This window comes from Calonectris borealis, chromosome 19 (assembly GCF_964195595.1).
Source record: "Calonectris borealis chromosome 19, bCalBor7.hap1.2, whole genome shotgun sequence".
Classification (NCBI taxonomy): Eukaryota; Metazoa; Chordata; class Aves; order Procellariiformes; family Procellariidae; genus Calonectris; species Calonectris borealis.
In genome coordinates, this window is record NC_134330.1 from 12913361 (window position 1) to 12934160 (window position 20800).

The 20800-nt window shown below is 47.6% G+C and overlaps 1 protein-coding gene across 2 annotated transcripts; it reads left to right on the forward strand.

The window, feature by feature from the left end:
- Positions 1 to 17: 17 nt before the first annotated feature.
- FKBP6 (FKBP prolyl isomerase family member 6 (inactive)) lies at positions 18 to 20525 on the forward strand. 2 transcript variants are annotated; one of them, XM_075169068.1, is made up of 8 exons: positions 18 to 237; positions 1564 to 1653; positions 2151 to 2353; positions 3632 to 3751; positions 4793 to 4987; positions 5301 to 5410; positions 8445 to 8535; positions 20088 to 20525. In XM_075169068.1, exons 1-7 carry the CDS (start codon positions 30 to 32, stop codon positions 8521 to 8523), a joined length of 1005 nt encoding a protein of 334 aa, XP_075025169.1. In that variant the 5' UTR covers positions 18 to 29; the 3' UTR covers positions 8524 to 8535; positions 20088 to 20525. The 2 variants fall into 2 exon arrangements, with proteins under 2 accessions (XP_075025169.1, XP_075025170.1); XM_075169069.1 differs by lacking the exon at positions 1564 to 1653.
- Positions 20526 to 20800: the final 275 nt, after the last annotated feature.

Sequence of the window (20800 nt, forward strand, 5' to 3'; positions counted from 1 at the left end):
GGGCGGGACGAGGCGAGGCGCTCCGGGCGATGGTGGGCAGCGGCGGGGCCGCCGGCGAGGCCCGGGCCGGGCCCGAGGGGAGGGCGCGCCCGGCGGGGCAGGCCCCGGCCGTGTCCCCGTTCCAGTCCCTGGCGCGGGCCCGGGGCCTGCGGGACCTGAGCGGCGATGGAGGGGTGCGCAAGGAGGAGCTGCGCCCCGGCGCCGGGCAGGCCGTGCCCCCCGCCGCCTCGGTGGCAGGTACTGCTGGGCTGCAGGGCCCGCGGTGCTGCGCAGGCCGAGGTGCCGCGCGCCTCCCGTGGGCGGTGGGAGGCCGTGAGGCAGCTGCTGGGCACCCGCTGTCGCAGGGCCAGGCCTGGCTCTCGCTCCCTCCCCAGGGCCCTGTGTCCTCTGTCCCGTGCCGCCAGCCAGGCGCCCCGCAACGAGTGCTGCGCCAGCTCACGGCTCGGCTCCCCAGGGGTTTTGGCGCGCTCCGCAGTAACACTGTGCCCTGCTTCGTGGGTACAAGCCTGCGGGCTCCACTGACCGTCTCCTGAGCACCTTTCTTTATAAATTGTTAAATTTAATCTGTGGTTAGCAGGACTAAGAAAACCTAAAATCCTTGGAAGCATAGACTGAAATCAGGGTCTTGTGCTCCTCTATGTCATTTACATCTCAGTGCAAGGTCCTTGCTCTGGTCGGTGTGGCTGGGCCCGAAGTATGTGCTGGGGGAAATGGAGAGGACAGAACCTCTTGTAAAGATCCCCTGAGCCTCTAATGCTGAGGTGCTCGTGGCTGGCAAATCTGAGTGCTTTGGACTTCAGCATGAGATCAGAACAAGAACTTTAAAGTGCTTATATTATACAGTCATATTCTTTCCGTTTCAGAGACTGCTTTCCCTTATCAGTATTTTAGCGCTTGGGGTACTCTGTTTAACATCTTGTGGCTGGCAGATTGAATGAAAGGGCATCCTGACCTTGAGAAAAGCAGGATTTCCAGGTCCCACCTGTGCTCCCAGTTCAGAGAAGAAGTTTGAAGCTGAACGTGGTTCCCGAAGTGCAAGGGCCTGGTACCGTGTCAAGGGAAGCCCCTTACGGTGGCTTTTCTAATGGAGTGAGAACTGTACAGCTCCCCGGGGAGTGGCTGAGCTTGGAGGATTACATTTCACCCTTTGTTTCTCTTTCTAGGGCTCCAGCTTTGGTTGGGAAAGGCTTTATTACGTATGTCTGCAGATCATTAGGGCATTTTAATTTCTACAGCTGAAGTTTCCATTCCAGTTCTTAGAAACACAAAATCACATCTCTTGATTAGAAAAGCATCAACACTGAAGCAGCTGTTTTATTTAGCATTGATGTTAAAATACAATCAACACCACTTGGCTACTTGGATGTGACCAGGTTTTTGGTATAAAGACGAGGTAGTTTGTGCTGCCTCCTCTGCTGTCCTGCAGCAGAAGGAAGGAGGAAAAGCACGATAAAAGGGTGATGTTGCAAAACGAACTCCTGGTGTGCTTCCGATGGTACTATTACTGGATATGAAATCAAACTCTTGCTTTCTTCTTCCTGCTCCTCACTTTGGGCTGCACAGTGAAGTACTCTGGGTACCTGGAACACTGGGATGAGCCCTTCTGTACGAACTGCTACAGCAGATCTCCTAGGCTGATGAAACTTGGAAAAGGTAGGTTTGAGCTGAAAAGTTTGTCCTGAGACTCGGAGTTATAAAGACCAGCGCATTAAGACACGTCAGTTTAAACGCTGTTTAGTATCTTTAGGTTATTTGAAACCTTCAAAACTTGTTAATGGAGTCCAAAAGCCTCCTGCTTCACACAGGTGGTGGTCAGTCTGGAACTGATCACTCTCTGCCCCTCTTGACTGTGGGAGCGAGCAGCAGTGCCTGTGCTGTTCGTGGCAGTGGGGGTGCTTGTCGCCTGCCCTGAAGCAGCTGCTTGTCTTGGTGTTTTAAATCAGCTGAGAGGAGATGTCGCTGTTTACTATGTGCTTGGTCCCTCAGCAGACTGCCTTGATAAGCCGTAACAGGGGCAGTTGACCATGGTAGTTGCTGAGATATGAGCTACCAAGGATTCCTTTCCTCCAGGCTTTAGGAGAAATTGTTGTTTGGAGTCTGAGGGGATTTCCAGGTTTGTGATTCTCATGACCTATTTCTTGTTGCGACAGACATTACACTGGGGGGCCTGGAAATTGGCCTGCTGACGATGAAGAAAGGAGAGGTGGCAAGATTTGTCTTCACACCAGATTACGCCTATGGGCGGCAGGGCTGTCCTCCTCTCATTCCCCCAAATGCCACGGTCTTGTTCGAAGTGGAGGTGCTGGACTTCCTAGACTCGGATGAATCTGACACATTCTTTGAGTTGACTGCTGTAAGTTGCCTTAATAAGGTTTGAGACCTAAATCTGGAGACTAAACTTTTGCTGTCTTTCCTTCCAGTTGCTGTTGCTCAGGTATCACGTTTAGCTTAATTACAGGTGCAGTTATCCAGACCCTGGGCTGCTAGCTCCACTCTGATACAAATGCATGCCCTCTAAGGCTGTCCCTGCACGCCTTCTCCGTTTGCACTCCTGTGCAGAGGGAGAAGCTGGGTGCTGCCTTTGTTTGCTCCCGCGTGCTGGAGTCAGTGGAACGACTTCCAGTTATTTTTAGCTTTACAAGAAACCTCATGGTTTCACTAGAGGGCACCAGCTTCCAGGAATTTCTCTGAAGGAACAGTAATGAGCTGTCTGTAAAAAATCCTGTTCAGTCCGCAGCGTTCAAGTGCCCCCCCGCCCCCAGGTCCCCCTCTTTGTCTCTGCTTCTTGGCAGCTCTCCCAAGTGCTCCCTCACTGTTCGCTTTCCTCCCTGGTGAGTTACAGTGTTATTGTTAATTCCCCCTTTTCATGTAAAGGGCTTTGGGCTGTGGTTGTGGGTCAGTGAGTGGGGCACAGGCAGCAGCGCTGGTGGGAGAGGCCCTCCTCATTCCCTCCTGCTGCTGCGCAGGCCACTTTGTCCACATGTAGCCCTGCGAGCAAACCACACTTGTTGCTTACTCCCCTTCTTGTCGGTTGCCCGCCCTTTCTGGCTACCTGACCTCTCTCTGTGAGCTGGTTCAAACTTGCAAACCCAGGAGAAAACCTGTCCCTCGATCTTTATCTTTTTTATTATTGTTGGGATTTTTTGTTTTGCTGGTTGATGTCTTGTGCGGGTGTCAGGCTGGTCCCAGAGCTGGCATGAGGCAGCCACCCTGGGTGATGCCGAGCCATTAGAGCAACGGAGCCTTTCAATCAGCTTCACCTTTTGTGCCATCAGTAGTGTTTGCGATAACTGTCTGCTCTGTGCTAAGCAGGTGAGAGAGTTGGGCAGGATTTAAGAACAAATTCCTGCTTTTTTTTTCCCCTCCCCTGCAGTCCCTTTGGTCCTGGTGAGCTTCCTGACCTGGTTGGTAACACTCCTCACCAGGAGTTATCCGCACAAGAACAGTGGCGTGCTTCAGCCTGGCGAAGGGAAATGCCACGTGGTGGTGGCCTGGCTGGACACTGCAGGGGCCATGGCAACAGCCTGGCTCCTGCTCTGTGAATAGAAGGGGACTGTGCAGGACTGTCCTCTTTGAACTCTCTGCTTGTTTTCTTTTGTTTCAGCTGAAATTCAGGTATTTCTTTATACAGGAGCAGCAGGATACATTTCCGCTACAAAAGGTGTTGAAAGTGGCAGACACAGAGAGAGAGTTTGGCAACTACCTCTACCGTAAGCGGCACTTCGAGGGTGCCAAAGACAGATACAAAAGGGTATGACACCAGAAAAAAATATGTTTTCCATTGTGAAAAGCTGTGAAAGCAGTGATTATTAAGTGCTAGCTCACCATAACAAGTACAATTTAGAGATCAAGTAACTTCATTATATTTTCCAGGCACAGTTTGTTATTTAAGAACAGATCTTAGACACCTGCTTTTCTGTGAACAGCAGTGGTAAATGAAGGAGGAGAAGGGCTGGCAGAAATAGGCAGAACCCTTTTCCTTCAGGCTTGCTCCGTGCAGGCTCTAGCTGACACAGGAGAGTACATCTGGGCGGCTGCGTAAGCCCTGAGCGGTTTGCGTGGCTGACTGCTGAACTGGAGCCTTTCAGGTCAGCTTTTGCTGGGAGACACTATAATGCAGCATAGCCTTGTATTGCAGCAGCGCGCTGATTAATGCTTTGAGAAGGAATCTAGAATCCCTTTGGTCTGAAAACAGATATCACTGGCATACTGGGCACTCTAACTTTATTTTTAGCCTTCCAGTTGGGAATCACAGAACAGCTGAGGTTGGTAGGAACCTCTGGAGGTTGTCCAGTCCAACCACCTGCTGAAGGATGGTCAGCCACAGCAGGAGGTTGCCCAGGACCATGTCCATTCAGGTTTTGAACATCTCCAAGGATGGAGGCTCCATAATGTCTCCAGGCAGGGAAGTACTCAGTTATTCTCAATCTGCTTTTGTTTCAGAGGTAGTGAGGTTTTTTGAGATTTTTCTTCCCTCCATTCAGAGTTGCTTTTTCTTGGTATTTCTGGAACAAAAGTAATTTAAATTGCCTTTCTCCCTGTAAGATTTCTTTTCCATCTTCGTCCATAAAATCTGAGTCCTGGGTGTAATTCTTTTTTTTAACCTGTAGTCTTATGGCTGAGCTGGCTCGTCATGCAGGTAATGCCATGTAGTACTTTTAGAGTTTTGATTATTACTATTTTTAACTGACCTAGGTAAACAGAAACATGGGTTTAGCTGTCTGATGAGATGGATTTCTCGCCTTCCATAACAGATTTGTTATGCACTAGTTCTTTCTCCCTGTCTGCTCAGGCGTTCTCCATCCTCGGTCGCAGCCCTTCCAGTGAGGCAGAGCAGTGTCAGATCGATGCTTCCAAGTTGCTGGTGCTCCTGAATCTCTCTCTTACTTACCTGAAACTGGAACGTCCTGCCCAAGCTTTGGTATACGGGGAGAAGGCCTTGGAGATTGACCAAAGAAACGCCAAAGCGCTGTTCAGGTGTGGCCAGGTGGGCAAAAATAAATTCCTCTGGTAGCCACATCAAGGAGTACCCTGTGGAAAGAGCCTCAGATGAACTGAGGAGAACCACTAAATTCTGAGCCAGGCCTCCTGAGCTGCTGCAGCAGTTGAGGTGGTTTGTCTGCATCTGACCTTCTGGAAAATCTGTCTCTGTAAATCTGTCACACAGATCTTTTCATGGGGGATTCCTGAGCTACCTGGATCTGTCTCAGAAATGTTTGTGGCTGCATATGTTTCAGTCCTGAAGAATGGCAGTGAGTCTATATTTATCTTGCGATGCATCTGTCTTCTTTCAATGGCAGGCTTGTCTCTGCATGACAGAATATGAAAAAGCACGGGATTTCCTGGTCAGAGCTCAGCACATACAGCCGTTTAACCACGATATTAACAATGAGCTGAAAAAGTTGGCAAGGTGAGAGAACTCCTTTCCATCCCTGTGGAAGAGAGAGTGCTTAGGCTGGAACACCCACTCAAAAATATTTCATATGTTTAAAAAAACAAAACACAAAACTATTGGGTTAGTAAGTGACTGGGGAGAATGCAGAGGGTTTCTCTTGGTGTGGAGGCAGCTGATTCAAACACTTGGCAGACACAGCAGTTACAGGTGAGAGGTGAGAAGCTGAGAGCACCCACTCTTCCTGTACAGTTTCTCTGGGGGGATGTGTGTGATATGCTCCTTGGGAGTAGGTAGGTCAGGGTGATCACAGGGAGACAGGGGCCGCTGAAATGCTTCAAAACCAATGAAATGCAATAGGCTAGTGCTCAAGCTGGTTTAATGCTCTGGATTAATAAGTATGATTATCATTCCCTTTAAGATGCGTTGGTTAACTACAGCAACTTTTCTGCACTGCAAGTGCTTCAGTGTACAATGCTACAAATACTAATGTTTGTTAAAAGTGAATTTCTTGCTGTCTTGGAGGTAATAAGTGAGCAATCCTGAAGACAAACTTTCCCTTCGCCCGCAGGCTGAGTACAGCACAATCCTGCCAGCTTTAGTCATGCCCTAGCCCCACCAAAACATGACTAACGCTAGTCTCTGCCCTCATTTTGTTCTTCCCTTTGAAACTGGCAAAAGCACGAGCTGGTTCCCAAAAGTGTGTGCTGTACTTCTGGCACTGTTCACAGACGCAGAAGGCGATGCAGTCCCCAGCCTCAGAGATCACAAAGCAGCCCTTGAATACGAACCCTCTTCTTTCATGTGTTGCTGGTAGGCATTTGCAAAAAGATATGTAGGCAGCAGTAACATCTCTTATTAGAGTAGTTGGTGCGGCTGGAAAAGCCAGTCTCGTGGGCTGAGTGCATTCACCAGGTAACGTGGTGGTAGAGGGCTGTCCTTGCACATTCGTGTCCTATATATCCACGTCATCTTTAATAGTCTGTGATAACACCAAGTCTTCAAACTTGTTCTGTTACTTCTGAAGTACAAAGAACTCGAAGGCAGCATTAGCTGCTGGTCTGGAAATCTGAAATAACCCACTTCTATTCGTCCTGATCTGCCTCTGGGTACGTAGCTACCAAATTGTTCGGTGAGCGCAAGTAATTATAAAATAGATCTGGATGGCTGGCTAGCTACTCTTGGCGGCTTGGTGTGTGGGTAGTTGTCAAAGACCCATGGTACAGTGCTAGAAGTCCTGATTCTAGAAGCTTCATGTGTTCCCTTAGACTCGTTTGAAATATGTTGGCAGGTAAGAGAGAAATCTTGCTAATAATGTTGGGGTGGTGCTGCCAGGAAGCAACAAGGCATTCTGCCTTCGGGGAAGCAGCGGGTAGGCTTGTCGGCTCTGACTCTGGAGATAGCAGCACGTACAGCTAACGCGTGTGTCAGTAAGCTGAGTACGCATTAAACCACTGTTGTCTCGGAGTTTCTGCTTCAGTGCCAGTTAAAATTGGTGTATTTTTTGCTTTTGCGATGACAAAGAGTGGAATTAATATGAAATAGATGAAGACAACATTATCGGGTATTGTTAATTATGCCATACCTCAGTCTAGATCCTGTAATGTTGCCAAACTGCCTTGCCTGAGAAAACTCATAATGCTATCTGGCAAATGCTTCAGAAATGGAATATGAATCAAAATCTTGTTCTTAGAGGCTTTTCACTTCCTTACTGAGTACATTTATACTTTGCAAAAAGCAATGTTGTGTGTTAATCAACAGCTACCTTTTGCTGTCTAAAACAAAACTTCAAAAAGCATCTGTTTAACAGCTGAACCAGGTTCTTGGCAAAATTCATTTCACTGGAGAACTACAGGCGCAATCCAGGGTGAGGATTTTGTGGAACGCGTGTCTGGTACTGGCTGTAGTGGTCTTGTTGGTGCAAGTTCTGCTGCTGGATTTGGCAATTCTATTGGAAGGCTTGCATTGCATCAAATCCAGAACAAAATGGGGTTGTTCGAACATCTGGCATGAATCTGCGCCTCCAAATGAGGGGCTCTTGGATTTCCTGCTGTGGTAGGCGTGTGAGCGTGCCATCCACAGTCTAGGTGGGCATCCCTGGTCTACTCAGTGCAGACAGTTGTGGCAACATCTGTCCGAGACTTAACAGAAGTGTGTTGCTGTGCTGGGATTTCACTGGACTAAACACTCTGAGGTTCTGGACCCAGGGGTGCTGATGGTAGGGGCCTGAGAGAGCATTAGCCAATGTTACACTTGTGCTGTTTCTGGTGTTGCAACAAAAACCTTTGCTTTTGACCGTATATGGTAGCAGATGCAGGAAAGCTGACCATGTGGGCAGGCATTGATCCCTGGGACGGTGCCCAAACTGAGTCACCCTCTGGCTCAGGGATTCCTCACCAGTGAGACCTCGTTGCCGGTGAGGTGAGAGCACAGGGCACAGAGGACACCGTGTTTGGAGAGGCAGCAATTAAAATGGAGCGGTCTGGGCAGCTTTTGCCATGCTAATGTGATGCTGGCAGGGAAGTGAGAATAGAGGAGGAAGCATCTGCCCTGTCATCCACTTAGTCCGGAAACAAATCCCTGCTGTCTCCTAACCCTTCTCTGCCCAGATTTGGTGTCAATGGTAGATATCCTAGAGTAGGGCACTTGGACGATGTCTCCTGCTAGGTGCTGAAGGAGCTCGCACAAGGAGTGGCACAAATGAGGAGACACGGAACTAGACCACAGGATACAGGTGGGGGTTTCTCTGTATTGTCACATGCTTGCAAAACTGGTGTAGAAAGCATCTGGCTACCAAAAGTCAAATGATCTACTTCACTAATAGTCACCAGTGAAGCAGAGACCCAAGGTCTGGGGATGAAGCACAATGTTTCCAGCTCTCCTTCTCTGACATGGCAGAAAGAAGGGCTTGGAGAAGCTGTGTCTTTGCTACCAGCACACTCTTACATTAGACTAATTTATTTATATAGAAAAAATAATACAGATTTTCTGGTTGTGGCACTGATGGTTGGGCAGGCAGTCCCGTGATGCCATGCTGTGCTCTACTTTGCAGCTGCTACAAGGACTACATGGAAAAGGAGAAGGAAATGTGCTGCCGAATGTTTGCCCCTCTCAACTCTTCTTCTGGCTGACCAGAAAAAAAGGTAATCAAGTTGTGAAAAAGGCTGAGGTCTCCCAAAACCTCTATTGCATTTGAACTGTTTTCAGGTGGGGAACCTGCTTCTCTTCTGCGCGGGAGGATTTTGGAGGCAAAATGTAAGGTAATGGGAGTGTGTGGAGGGGAAGGGGCAGGATGGTGGGGTGAAACGCTGCTACATTGTCGGCTTGGGGAATCTTTCCTGCGAGGTAAGCTGGCGTGGGACAGGAACCTGAAACTGGCAGCATTTGAGTAAGTTTGGTTTTGTTGTTTCCTGTGCTGCTCATCCCAGCTATTCCTTGTCAGAGCCAGGGGGAGAAATAGCTGTGTAGTCTTGTTTCTCTGCCAGTTTAAAAGGAACAAAAAAAATTGTTCCTGTCAAACTGAAGAATTGGATTTCCTCCTCCCCTCCAGCGCTCCTGTCTGGAGCTGTTGGAATGCATCACTTCAGAAAATTCTAAATACTTTATTTCTGGGTTTTTTGAAATATTAAAAAACCTGTTTGTATAGAAAATTTCAAATAGATGATTTGGACTCTTTAAAGCCTTAAATCTTCTGGCAAAATTGACGGGTTTATAAATGCACAAAGGCTCTTTGATCATGCTTTTTTTTGTCAAAACCTTCAGGGGGAAGCAAGGGGGAGTGGAAATCTTCGCTGGTCTCTTGCCTTGGGGTAAACCCTAGGGAAAGGGTTGCGGAAAATGACAGCAGCCTTCTGTCAGAAAGCATCACCAGCTCAGGGCCGTCAAGAGTTTGCTGCTGTTCTCTCTCACGCAATACAGGCAGTACTACTTCTACTTGTAGAAAATGAGTATTGGCAGCCTTTCCATCAGTAGCAGTGCGAGTGCAGGGTGCAGGTCTGGTATTTTAAGGTTGGCTCTTTTGTCTGTGCTTGTGAGGAAGCTAAGGTAGTATTTGAGGAAGAGGTTTGATCGAACAGCTGCTTCGTGAAGCAACACAACCCTCTTCTGGCTGGACGTGCCTCCCTGCTGTGGTCTTCACCCCTCCCACCACCCCTGTGCCCCGGTCTAGGCTGGGCATGTTGCTAAACTGGCTCGGAGCACAAACTCTTCCGCCCTGGATTCAGGATGAGACTGATCACATCTGTCAGCGGTTCCTACCCCCAGGCAAGTAGCCGTGAAAGGGGATTTAAGGCTGACAGCGGCCTTGCCAGCGTGTGCAGGAAGTCCGTGGCTCTGGACTTGGCAAGGAGGCTCTGATTCTCCACTTGCTGAATTTCAGAGACTTGCAGTTTGGAAACCTGTAGGATTCATTCTGGCGGTAATACGTAGGGGTGCCTGACCCGGGAAGCTTCTTGTCAGTCTGTGCATCAGCTGGCCCTGCTTTGTGGGGGAAACTCGGAATGTGGTGATCTGCTGGGTCAGCAGACAGGTCCTCCGCTGGTAAGGTTGTGTGGCCTCTTGTTTCCCAAAAAGCGGCTTGCAAAGATGCTGATTTCCACACAGTTGGTGTAATGGCACATAGCTATTGTTGTAAGTAAAACAGTGTCTTCTGTTAGTGGAGACTGAGAAGTGCAAAGGGGAAGGGAAAAAGAGAAGCTTCTGCTGGAGGCAAGCTTAAAGATCGGGATGAACTGTTCATCAGCCAGAGTTTCTCCACTGAGTCCTACTGATGCACATGTACAGCGCTTTCCTGGAGTTCTCCCACCTTACACAGCTGATGGACAGCTGTCAGTCAAAAAGATTTCTAACCTTCTTTGAAATTGATTTTAGTTACAGTATTAAAAATAAACTAAGTGTTCCAGATAAACATAAATCACTGAGACCTACTCAAGAATCTACTGTTAATTCATTGTAAGAAAAATCCCTTGCTGGAGGAGGTTCTTGCAGGGCAGGGCCTTGTGCTAGCTGGAGGTTGGTTTGCTGCTGCATCTTGCTTAAAAACTTCATTACGTATTCAGAGAGGAGCAAAGCAGTTCCAACTGGAGTTCCTGCTCCCTATCAAAGGCACCGCTAATTAGTCAGACTTGAGGCAGAACATTCTTTGGTGTTTTCTGACAACTTTGTACAAGTTCAGTTTAGGGCACAAGCTGTACTCGGTCAGTCTTGCAGGCCTGCTTCATCTTTTCTGCCTTAGTGAATAGATGGTCTGTGAACACTGCCTGTGGCTCATGTTTAATGATCCAGTGGAATCACAACAGTTATGGAAAATTATGGAAAACTTTCCTATATACCAGCTGGCAGGTGCTTGTTAAGCGTTGACCTGACCAGTTGTCCAGCTTACCAGCTAAATGACTTGGAGCTGTAGTTGTGGCATTTTCTCTGTCCTGAAACACTGCCACATCCATCCCCCTGCTTCAGAGCTCCTTCCCAGGTGGGTTTGCTGTACCTTTTGGTGAGTTCTGTGGCGGTTGCTCTGTTACAGGGACAAATGCTTCATTTCTCTGTCCTGAGTAATCCAGGGCTGTGTTGTATGTTCCTCATAATGACACTCAAACCCAGACACACTTCAGTATCTTTGTTCTGCCTGGTATTTCTGTGTCCCTCGCACTGTAGAGTCCAGTTCCTCTGATTGCTGCAAACAACATCTTGCTCAGAACACGCTTTCTTCCTTTTTAACGGAGTTTCAGGTCAGAATAAATCTTCTCTTTGGCGAAATGCAATGCCACTTGTGATGCTTCCTGGAGGAATTCAGAAATAGTGAGAGAGAGAAATAGAAGCACGAACACTTTCTTAAATCCATCCTGCTGTAGTTCCTTGCAAACGCAGTGGCTTGGGTCTCTTGCTTGCCCCTCTTTGGGTTTGGGTTATTTGCCTGCCTCTGTACACTTTGTGTGGTGCAGACGTGTTGAGCCAGGTTACCTGGGATGTGCATAGCTGAAAGTCCTCCTCAGCGTCCCCTAAATTGTGGGATGGATGGGCTGAGGACCGCTGGCTTATTGGAGCTTTTTGTTCTTTCTTGTTTGAAAGACCCAGCAGAAAAAAAAAAGGAATTTCTTATTGTTGTATTGCTGTGGTCCTCTGTGATAACAGAAGCTAATCATGAGGAGTGGGGACAAATTCCCTGGAAGTGTCTGGATTTGAGTAGAGGGTCCTTGGTGATAGTTTCATCCCAGAAAGATGAGTCTCTGAGCTTTTTTTTTTTGTTATAGGTGGGCCAAAGTTGAAAGCTTGCCTCTAACATGTATCTCTGCTCAATACACAGGAGAAGTGGTCTCAGTAGTTGAGAGCACACAGGGAAGTCTTCCAGTGAAAACAGACAATGCTGAAATTATGGCAGGAAACTATGACTCTGAGGTCAAACTTGAGATTGCTACGAATAGCAGGGTCTAGCAATTCTGAAGCCATTAATTGGTGAGAATTGGCTGCAGAACTGGGGCTGTGTCACCAGGTAGAAGTGACTATAATTGGGCTGAAAATCAGCAGCAGTTGGCAGCTAAACTATAAGCTGAAAGAGAACTTGCAAATAAACTGAGAAGTATGTGGATAACACAATCAAAACTCCTGCCTTGGGAAAGCTCCAGACTTCGAGTAAACAGCAACTTGCTCCTTCCCCTCCTGCTCTCTCTTATTACTGAGCAGATCTAAAATGTGCCTCCTGCTGATACTGCCCCTATCCACTGCATAAAGCTGAACAACAGGGAACTGGCAATTTCACTTCTCCTTTAAAATATGCAAATTATTGTACCACTGAGATGTCCTGTGCTGCGAAGGAAATTGTTAAATGTCTGCTTTATGCTGAGCATTGCTGGAGCAAGTGGGAAGGCTTGAAGGATGACTTAATTAAGCATTCTCCTTGCTAAGCAGAGGAAGGAGAAGAGCTTTAATAAGGTGGTTGGGGTTGTTTTTTTTTGTTTTCCCTCCAGCTCTCTCCTCTTCTAGCATCTTTCTTTTTTTTCGGAGGAGTTCTGCAGTTTATGCCTGCGGTAGTACCTGTAATACCTCTCTGGAAGATTGGTGGGCTCTGGTCTCTTCTAGAAACTGTCAGTGGAGAAATGACCGCACCACCTCTGCTTAGGGATGCCATGACGAGCATGCTTCCCGGTCAGGTGTACTGGGCGTGGGTCCCTGGTTTGAATGCGCTAGGGGTGGCTTTGCCCAGCCCAGGAGGTCCGGCCCGGGCTTCAAAGTGAAAAGATGATGTGTAATGGAAAGGAGGGAGACCCATGCAATATCTCTGTGCCCTACCATGCCCGTCCTCCAAGGCATCGGTGAAGTGATGGTTCTCCAGCCTCATCAGAGGACTGCCTTGGGGCCCGGCCCAGGGCCGTGCTCTCTAAGACTTAGCAAGTGTCTAAAGCTTAGGGTTCCCCTTTGTGTGCTCAAACACGGAGCTCCCAGGTGAGATAGGAGTGGGTTCCTGGCTGCGTTTCTCCTCAAGCTCCTGTCTGCCTGCCTGAGGCCATGCAGCACACTTGCTCTGGAAAGTACAGGCTGAGCCCCCAGTGAGTAACTCCTGTGCGGGCTTTTATTTCTCAGAGCTTTTGCCAGCAGCTGGAAGATAAAATATGGTGCTGTTACAGATCAGTAGAGAGTGAAAAAGATGCTGGGCTCTTTTCATTCCCGTGATAATACTTGGTTTATCATGTAGGTAGAGTTTAAAGAGAATGGTCTATGTGTAAGATGTGAATTTCTTTATGAAGAAAGTTTTAATTTTGCAGAGCATTCAGAGTTACTGGCCTTCACTTCCAGCAGCAAGGAGACATATGGTTATTTTAGGGTTTTCTCTGAAATATAATTTTTAGTCTCCTTTCCCCACCCCTCGTGTTTCAGTTGTGATAGCTAAATGAAGTGTAAGTAAAAATGTTTTGTTACCTTGATGAGTAAAAAGGCAAATTGGATAAACCTACATCCAAGTAGGTAGTGACCAAACCGATTTTGGATGGGAGCCTGCTGCAGGTGCCTGTGGCTCCTATGCCTGGGATCCGGTTACAGCTTAGTTGTGCTGGGAGCTGAGGCGCAGAAGTCCCCAGTGCCGCTTTCGGTCCTTGTGGCATTACAGGCGGTGGTGAGCAGCTCTCCCCGGGCTCTTGCCCACCCAGGCAGAACTGGCGTGCCTGGCCGCCGGTCCTGCTGATCTGGGGTGTGCCAAGCTTTCTCTCTGAACTAGCGGAAGAAATGTCTTTATCCTATTTATTTCTCTTAATCTTAAATCCGGGGATTTTAAAAGATCAGGCCTTACACAGCAAAACAAAGGGCCCTTTTCCATACTTTGCTTGTGTGCTTGTTCTTCTGGTCTGGTTTCTCAAAGGAGTGTTGAGTGTGGAGAACTGTAACTGTGCCTATATGAAGAATCATGTATCCTCTGGGGCTTGGAGGACATTGCCATCTCCAGAGAGTAAAGGATGTTTTTCACTGCCTGATCTTAGAGACATCTCATCCTGAGCAGACACGCTCAATGATCTAAATCACTGTGCATGGACGCGGGCCAGCTGTGGCCTGGCTGGTGTACCCACGTATCCTACCCACACTGGGGTCCCTGTCACTGAATGTGGGTGTCCCTGTGCCGTGCTGCTTCAGCATGGCACTGCGCTGCGGGCTCTGCTACCGGGACCAGGTGTCAGAGCTGACAGCAGCATTCAGAGCAGAGGGGAGCTGGCGTACAGCAGAAGGTAACTTCAACACACAGTTGGGAAGAAAAAAACTTCAGGTGATGGTGGTGCGAGCCACATCCTCGTGGCTGATTTTTTTGGGGCCTTCCATGTTTGGTTTTTTTTTTTTCTTATTTCACAGTCTCCACTTTGTTCAAACGGAACTGCAAACTTGTAATGACCTGATATCCTAGGCTTCAGGTGAGATGCTCTCCTGATTAAAAGAGGATGCTGGTGCTGGTGAGGGTCTTGTGAGACCTGCCAGCTTTCTGCTCCAACAGAGTGAGCGGTGGAACACTGACAAACTTTGGAAGAGTTTAAAATGCTCTAACTGGGCATTGTAGTAGCTGTGATGATACAGAGACAGCTGAGGTTAACAAAAAGAGTGCTAAGTGTCCTCAAAAGTGTTCATTGTGGTTTTGGGAAATAATCCTCTGCTCTGCATTGTTCACCAAGTGCAGCCCCATAGTGGGGTGTCCTTTCCATCAGCAGCGACACAGAGCAGCTGACAGGGGATCGGGGGCTACATCACTGCTTGAACAGCACCAGGGCATTGACTGCCGTGTCTGACATCGTGGCAACAGCACTCTGCAAAAAGACAATGTTCGTGGTTGTCAGAACCGAGAGGCAGGAGACACTAACGAGGGCTTCAGATTTGGGGAATGCTGCTTTTGGAAAGGCACTGCTGTAAGTTGCTTTGCAGAACCGCAGGGTTATTTCCAGTAAGGGTAGACATGACCTTCATGTGCCTCTCCCACCACCCACCCTGCTTTATCAGGGACCTGTTGATTTGACAGAATGCTGAGCATTATTGACATGAAAGTTATCTGAGCTCTTGAAGGACTGGGAGCTGCTGTAAGGATCAGCTTCAGCCCAGACTTGCTGGATGAAGTCCTTTCTGAGTCAGAAGTGTGTGTTGAAGAGTTCATCCCTTCTTTCACCTTCCCATAATTGTCCCTCTTGTGAGACCTCTTGCTCTCTGAACAAGTTGTTTTGTTGCTTTGTCTGGGTGCTGTTTTAAGGGACTTTTTTTTTTAGAACTGCTTGGGAAGGAGCTCTGCTTTCTGTTTTTTCCTTTTTGTTTTAGGTATCCTTGTCCTGTCACAGATCTGAGCAGACTTGACAGATCCTTCTTCCATCACCTCATGTTCAGGATGGTAGTGCATGTCATCAGCGTTCAGGGTCTTTGGAGTCGAGACTTGTTAAAGATCTCTGGAGAATTCATCCTGCCACTGAGCTGTCTGTCTCGTGTACAGACAGTGCTTGAAACTCGCTGTGGATCGTTTGAGAGCTGAGGGTCATGACAAATTGACTTGCAAAAAAAAAAAACCCCACCATCCTGAGAAAAAAGCATGTAAGCGCAGATCTTCAGATGGCAATGGAAGTTCATATAGCTTGGTTATATAAACAAGGAGTAACGCATCTGCTCCTTGCACCTTCATCTGTGAATTTGGACATCTGGTGCACCTGTGATGGTGAGAGCCTGCTCAGACCTTCAGATGTGGGGAGTCTCTGAGGCGTCTGCGTGCTCGTGTGCTACTGCACTCTGAAGAGAGGCTTCACAGCCATCTCGGCCATAAAAGTGAGTCCACTTGAAGCACTAACAGCTGGACATCCCCAAAGAACACGTTAGAGAGAGAAATGAGGGTATGGCTGACTGCAGAATCACTCCTGTAGATAGCAGATAAGTGGTACCCCAATTAGGTAATTTTCTGAAGGCATGTCGCGTGCTCAGAGACAGGCTCCCTGGGATGGCGATATGTTGTGTTCCCTCTAATAATTGTCCAGATAAAACCATCATAGCCTGGCGTTGTAAATAGCTGTTTCTTCTCCAGGGTGGACTGCCCAGCACATCTTGTTATCAGCTAGCTGATAGCACCCTAGCTGTCGCTGCGCTTTCTTCTTGCCATTCAGGAGAGCTGCAGGCTGCCAATAACCTCTCGTGGGGTCCATGTGGTGTGTTTCAGAAGGAGCTTGTTCACCTCCTGGTAGCGTGGTTTTTCTCCAGACTGTCATCCCAGAGTGGCAGTTCCTTTTGGACTTGTTGGGGTTTGAGTGAAGAGCACTTCTCGGGCAATTGCTGTTCAAGAAGGTTTTAGCTCCTTTGCTGATCTATGCTCCAAATGTGCGCATGTAACATCTGCTTTTCCAGCGTGCTCGTGTGGAGCTGTGGTGTAAGGTGTACCGTATCCTTCTGACTACCAAGTCAAAACTTTCCTTCCTTTCTTCTCCATGGTCAGTGAGAATCCTATTTAGCTTTGAACAGAAGCGTTGAAAAGGAGACATTCTGTCACCCATAACAGACATGCGGAGGCTACATTTCTCTGAATTGTCCTTTAAAGGCACTTCTCCGGCACGTAAAAGCCAGGCCAGCCTTCCAGGCTGCCCTCCACGAAGCTGATGACTTGATTACTTCTCTTGAGGAGCACTCTTCTCACTGAGGGTTATCTCAGTGCAACGCTGTTGGGAACTGCTGCTTCAAAGCATGGATGTAATGAGGGCTTAGCTGGCAGGAGCTACGCTTTAAGCGCACGTTCCTTACTTTCCAGTTTCCTCGTGCTTTGACAAAAATTTTATCTGCTGCTTGGTGCCTACATGACACTTCCCCGCAGCCCTGCTAGAGATGGAGGCAGGAAAGGGGGAGCTGGGGAAGAGGCAGCAACAGTTCTTTATGCAAGAAAGCAGCTTAAACAAATTTTAAAGCCTTAGTTAAACATTAACTGTTAATTATGGCTTTAATGCAGAGTAAAGGTGACTATGATTATAAATGACCTGTGACCTGGCATGTTGCTTACTGTAAATTGATGATCGACTGCCTTGTCTTTCTGAAGGATGAATTAAAATAGCTGGTACCAACAGGCTTCTGTCTGAACTTCAAAGCGAGCATGTGCCTTGCCAGTTTTCGTGGCTGAGTTGCTGCCAACCTGCTGTTAAGGGAAGGAAACAAATATTGGAGCAGGGTCCTGGTTGGAGCGCGCTGTTCTCCTACGTGCAGGAGCAGCAAACGCTTTGAACGCGATCCAACTCTCTGCGTCTTCAGGGCCGTGTGTTTCCCCTCCACTTCTCTTTTGATTGTGTAGCCATTAGGTGGAAATGAAAGAGATGAACTGATCAAACACTCCTTGAAATGGCTTTAGGGTTTCAGTTTGAATATTTTTTTAATTAGCTCCATGTAAAGACTTTATTACTTCAAATAGCAGCCATGAAACCAGAAGACTCACAGTTTGATCCTTTGTTTTTATGGTGCACAAGAAGTCTCAGTAGCTGTAGGTTTTATACCCAGCTAGACACCCCAAACCACAACTAACAGCCAGTGGAAACATCAAGTGATTATCTCTTAAGTGTGCCTATCAGGGACACTTAAAAGGAAGTGCTGTGTGGGGATAATATTAGATTGACAAGTAGCAGAGTAGAAGTCAGTTGCATTTTAACAGGAGCAAAGGTGCTTTTCTCTAATAACGCGCAGAACACTACAGCACATCAAGTATAATGACTTTTTTTCCACTGTAGAAACCTTTCTTTCCTGTCCTAGTCGCTAGAACTTTATGCTGTGAACTGGAGAAATGATTTAAGCATTTCTACCTCTGATTCATTTTCAAAGAGAAGAGATCAACTGAAGTGTCCTCCGGTAGTTTTCCTTCTTTAGAAACTTCCTCTCCCCCTTCTCCTGGTCAGGGTAAACTCTAGAAAGCGCTGCCAGCCTGGAGCTGACTGTGAATATCTTGCGTTACAATGAACCTCGTTAACCCCCAGTTTTGGAAGGTTTGGCAATAAAAGGTGGCCTGTTAAATGAGACCGTAACGTGGGATTTCGTGAGTCTGGGTGAACCAGGACAGTGACTCTGCACTGACTTGTTACCGGCAATCCTCATTTGCGCTAGGCTAGAAGTCTTTACTCGTGTGTTTCTGGCAATCTTGAAAGTTCCTCTACTGTTTTGTGCTTTTTTTATCCCAAACTTTAAATTGGGGGCAGTCCTTGAGAGAGGCGCATTGTCCTCATTCAGACTCATAGTTTTCTGGCAGGGTGGCGTTTGAGTCACGGGTTTCGTGTGGCTCTGAGCATACAGACCGACTAAAACCTGGCTTCTTCAGGGTCATTGGAGGAAGATGAGTTATCTGGTCGACCTCATAGCTAACCCTGCTCTGAGCAGGAGGTTGGACTAGAGACCTACTGACGTTTCTTGCAGCCCTAATTATCCTGTGGTACCTTTCAAGAATATATACTGAATGAGGTGTGGATTTTGAGCATCACGGATTGCTTCATCTTCTCATCCTCTAGTCTGTAAAGCGTCTGTTTTCCTCACAATTACTGCTTTTTTTTTCCTTCTGGTTAGCAGTCTGTAAGTCGATATCCCCTAAGGAGCAGGCTTCCCCACTTTGCTACTAGTAATTTGATTTACATTTGCAGAGATCACCACTGCAGCCGAGCTGGCTGAGCGACCTGTAGTGGCTACAGCTGCTGAAAGAGTAGCAAAAATTGGATTGGGCTCCTGGTATTCTTGAGCTGAGAGAAGATAGGGCATCTTTTGAATGTACCTCCTTTGATCCTCAGAACTTCCGTAGGAGGAAGATAATGGGTTATCCTGTGGAAAGATTTCCAAGGATTTTTCGGATTTCTTTTTTTTTTTTTTCTCCTTTCCCTCTCCTTCTGCTGTTCATCCTGTGGATGATGGAGGGACGAAGCTGACTTTTCAGCAATGTTTCGGTACCGTCTGCACTCTGACAAATCAGGAATTACCCTCTGTATCAGTATTCCTCCGTGAGTATCTCAGAGGCGTCAGCTGCAGCAACATCGTGAGCAGCAGGATGTTGAAATATGTTAACAGGCACACCAGAAAGCAGCGTGAATACGCGTGCGGAGTGCATTTTATCCCAGGTGCTTAATGGCTGTGGGGACAAGAGGGAACTCCACGTTATGCTTGCGTGCACCACAGCTCCACCGCAGATCTTGCAGCGTTAGTGCTTGAAAACCAATTCAAACAGCTTGCGAGGGCCAGGGGGGAGGAGGTGCTGGTTCTGTCTGCAGGCGGAGAGGCAGAAGGAAAGCACGGTTGGGAAAGGCGCTGAAGGAGCAGCCGAGCTTTTGGCAGCAAGGTCCGTGTAGCCATGTAGAAGGTGAGGCAGGTGATCCAAGTCCTGAGGTTCCCCTTTGAAATACAGAGGGGGAAAAAATAAATAAAAATCACAGCTTAGAAACTGTTCTGGTTTATATCCAGAGAAAACTGACCCTACGCCTAGATACTGGTTTCCTTCTAGTGGAGCTCTGGTTTCCTTCTAGTGGAGCTCTCTCATAAAGAGGGTGAGGGCTGCAGGTGAGAGAAAGGTTTTGCTGGGTGCAGAATCTGTCACCTTCTCAGTGTGTGCCAGGACTCCAAGACTGGTGAGGACCTAACTGCAAGTGAGATGACGGGGCATGGGGGAGCTAACCAAGAACAAAATGCTGGGAGTACTTTGTGATGTATTGCCAGTGTTGCGGCGGTGCGGGCGGGCCTCTCGGTGGTCGTGCCCTACGAACAGGAAGGGGGTGTGGGCAAGGGGGGAAGATGGGAGCAAATAAATTTGGTGAGAAGCAATAGAAATCTCAGATGAGGAGAATGGTGGATCTTCTAGGAGACACAGGACTATCTCCCAAAGGCAAAGAGTAAGTATCCAGGCACTGGGTTTCCCAGAACGGGGTTGGAAAAGCACAAGTGATGGGTTGCATGGATGACCCCTACAGGAAGAGAGGAGGCCTGAAGGGTGTTCTCAGGGTTTCTCTGAGGTGGACTTGCTAGTTTTGAGTTCTTGTCACTTAATACTCAGTTTCCTCCAAGTCCTATGTGAGGAGGTTGAATGAATTTTATGGGAGTTTCACTGCACCTCTTCCACTTGTGCTAATCCACAAAATTCTGGGTGTTTCAGGGCCGCTGTAGACGTGTGCTAATAACGATGGACCATTTAATGCTAAAATGGAATAAAATGTACAGGTGATCCCTGTGGGACGCTGACTGTGGTATTTTGTTATCCTAGGACCTTGCCAGCTGATGAAGGAACAATTCTTGGACAGGAAGGAGACCTACCTCTGGGCACACGGAGATCTCGGCATCGCGTCTATGTTTTGGGAAAACGGGCAAGAGTACTGTCTTGTTTTGGGAGTGTGAAGTGGAGGTTCTGTGTTTATACACAACCTGATTTTCCTGAAGTTGGTTTTGTTTGCCATATTCTGAGGCTGTTTCCAGAAGAACCAAGTCCTGCTGTAGGAGGGAAGAAGGCGTTCCCTCTCTTCTCCCCTGCACACTCTTTGAAGAAAACTCTTCCCTCACATCCTACCTCTTGCAGGTTCTGGGCTGCTTTTAGGGAATCTGTAAATGGGAGTAGGATGCCGTGAAGTTTTGTATTGTTTATACAGGTTGTTCTTTAAAAAATTATGTTTGATATTTTTGTTCTGAGAAAATAAACCAACCTGAGAACTAACGCGGGCAGGACTTGTGCCAATTTATTGTGCAAGAGTGATTAATGTCTCTCTTTCAGTGTAAGGAGCTGGAATTTGGAAATAGGGTCTGGTTTGTTGCAGTATAGCTAGCTCCCTTCTTGGGCAACAGCATGTTATGCTCTTTGATTTGGCTGAATGTTCCTGTGAATGTTGATACTAAATTTCATATTACTTAAGAATACCAGCCTTATCCCCAACAAATACTGCTGACTCCTCTAGCTTCGATCAAGTCTGTTTTCTTTCGGAGCAA

What these genes read in the sequence shown, in the direction of transcription:
- FKBP6 (XM_075169068.1), top strand. Translation starts at nt 30, where the DNA reads ATGGTGGGCAGCGGCGGGGCCGCCGGCGAGGCCCGGGCCGGGCCCGAG. An exon ending in CCCCGCCGCCTCGGTGGCAG is followed by an intron (nt 238 to 1,563) that starts GTACTGCTGGGC and finishes TGGGCTGCACAG; the next exon opens with TGAAGTACTCTGGGTACCTG. An exon ending in CCAAAGACAGATACAAAAGG is followed by an intron (nt 3,752 to 4,792) that starts GTATGACACCAG and finishes CTGTCTGCTCAG; the next exon opens with GCGTTCTCCATCCTCGGTCG.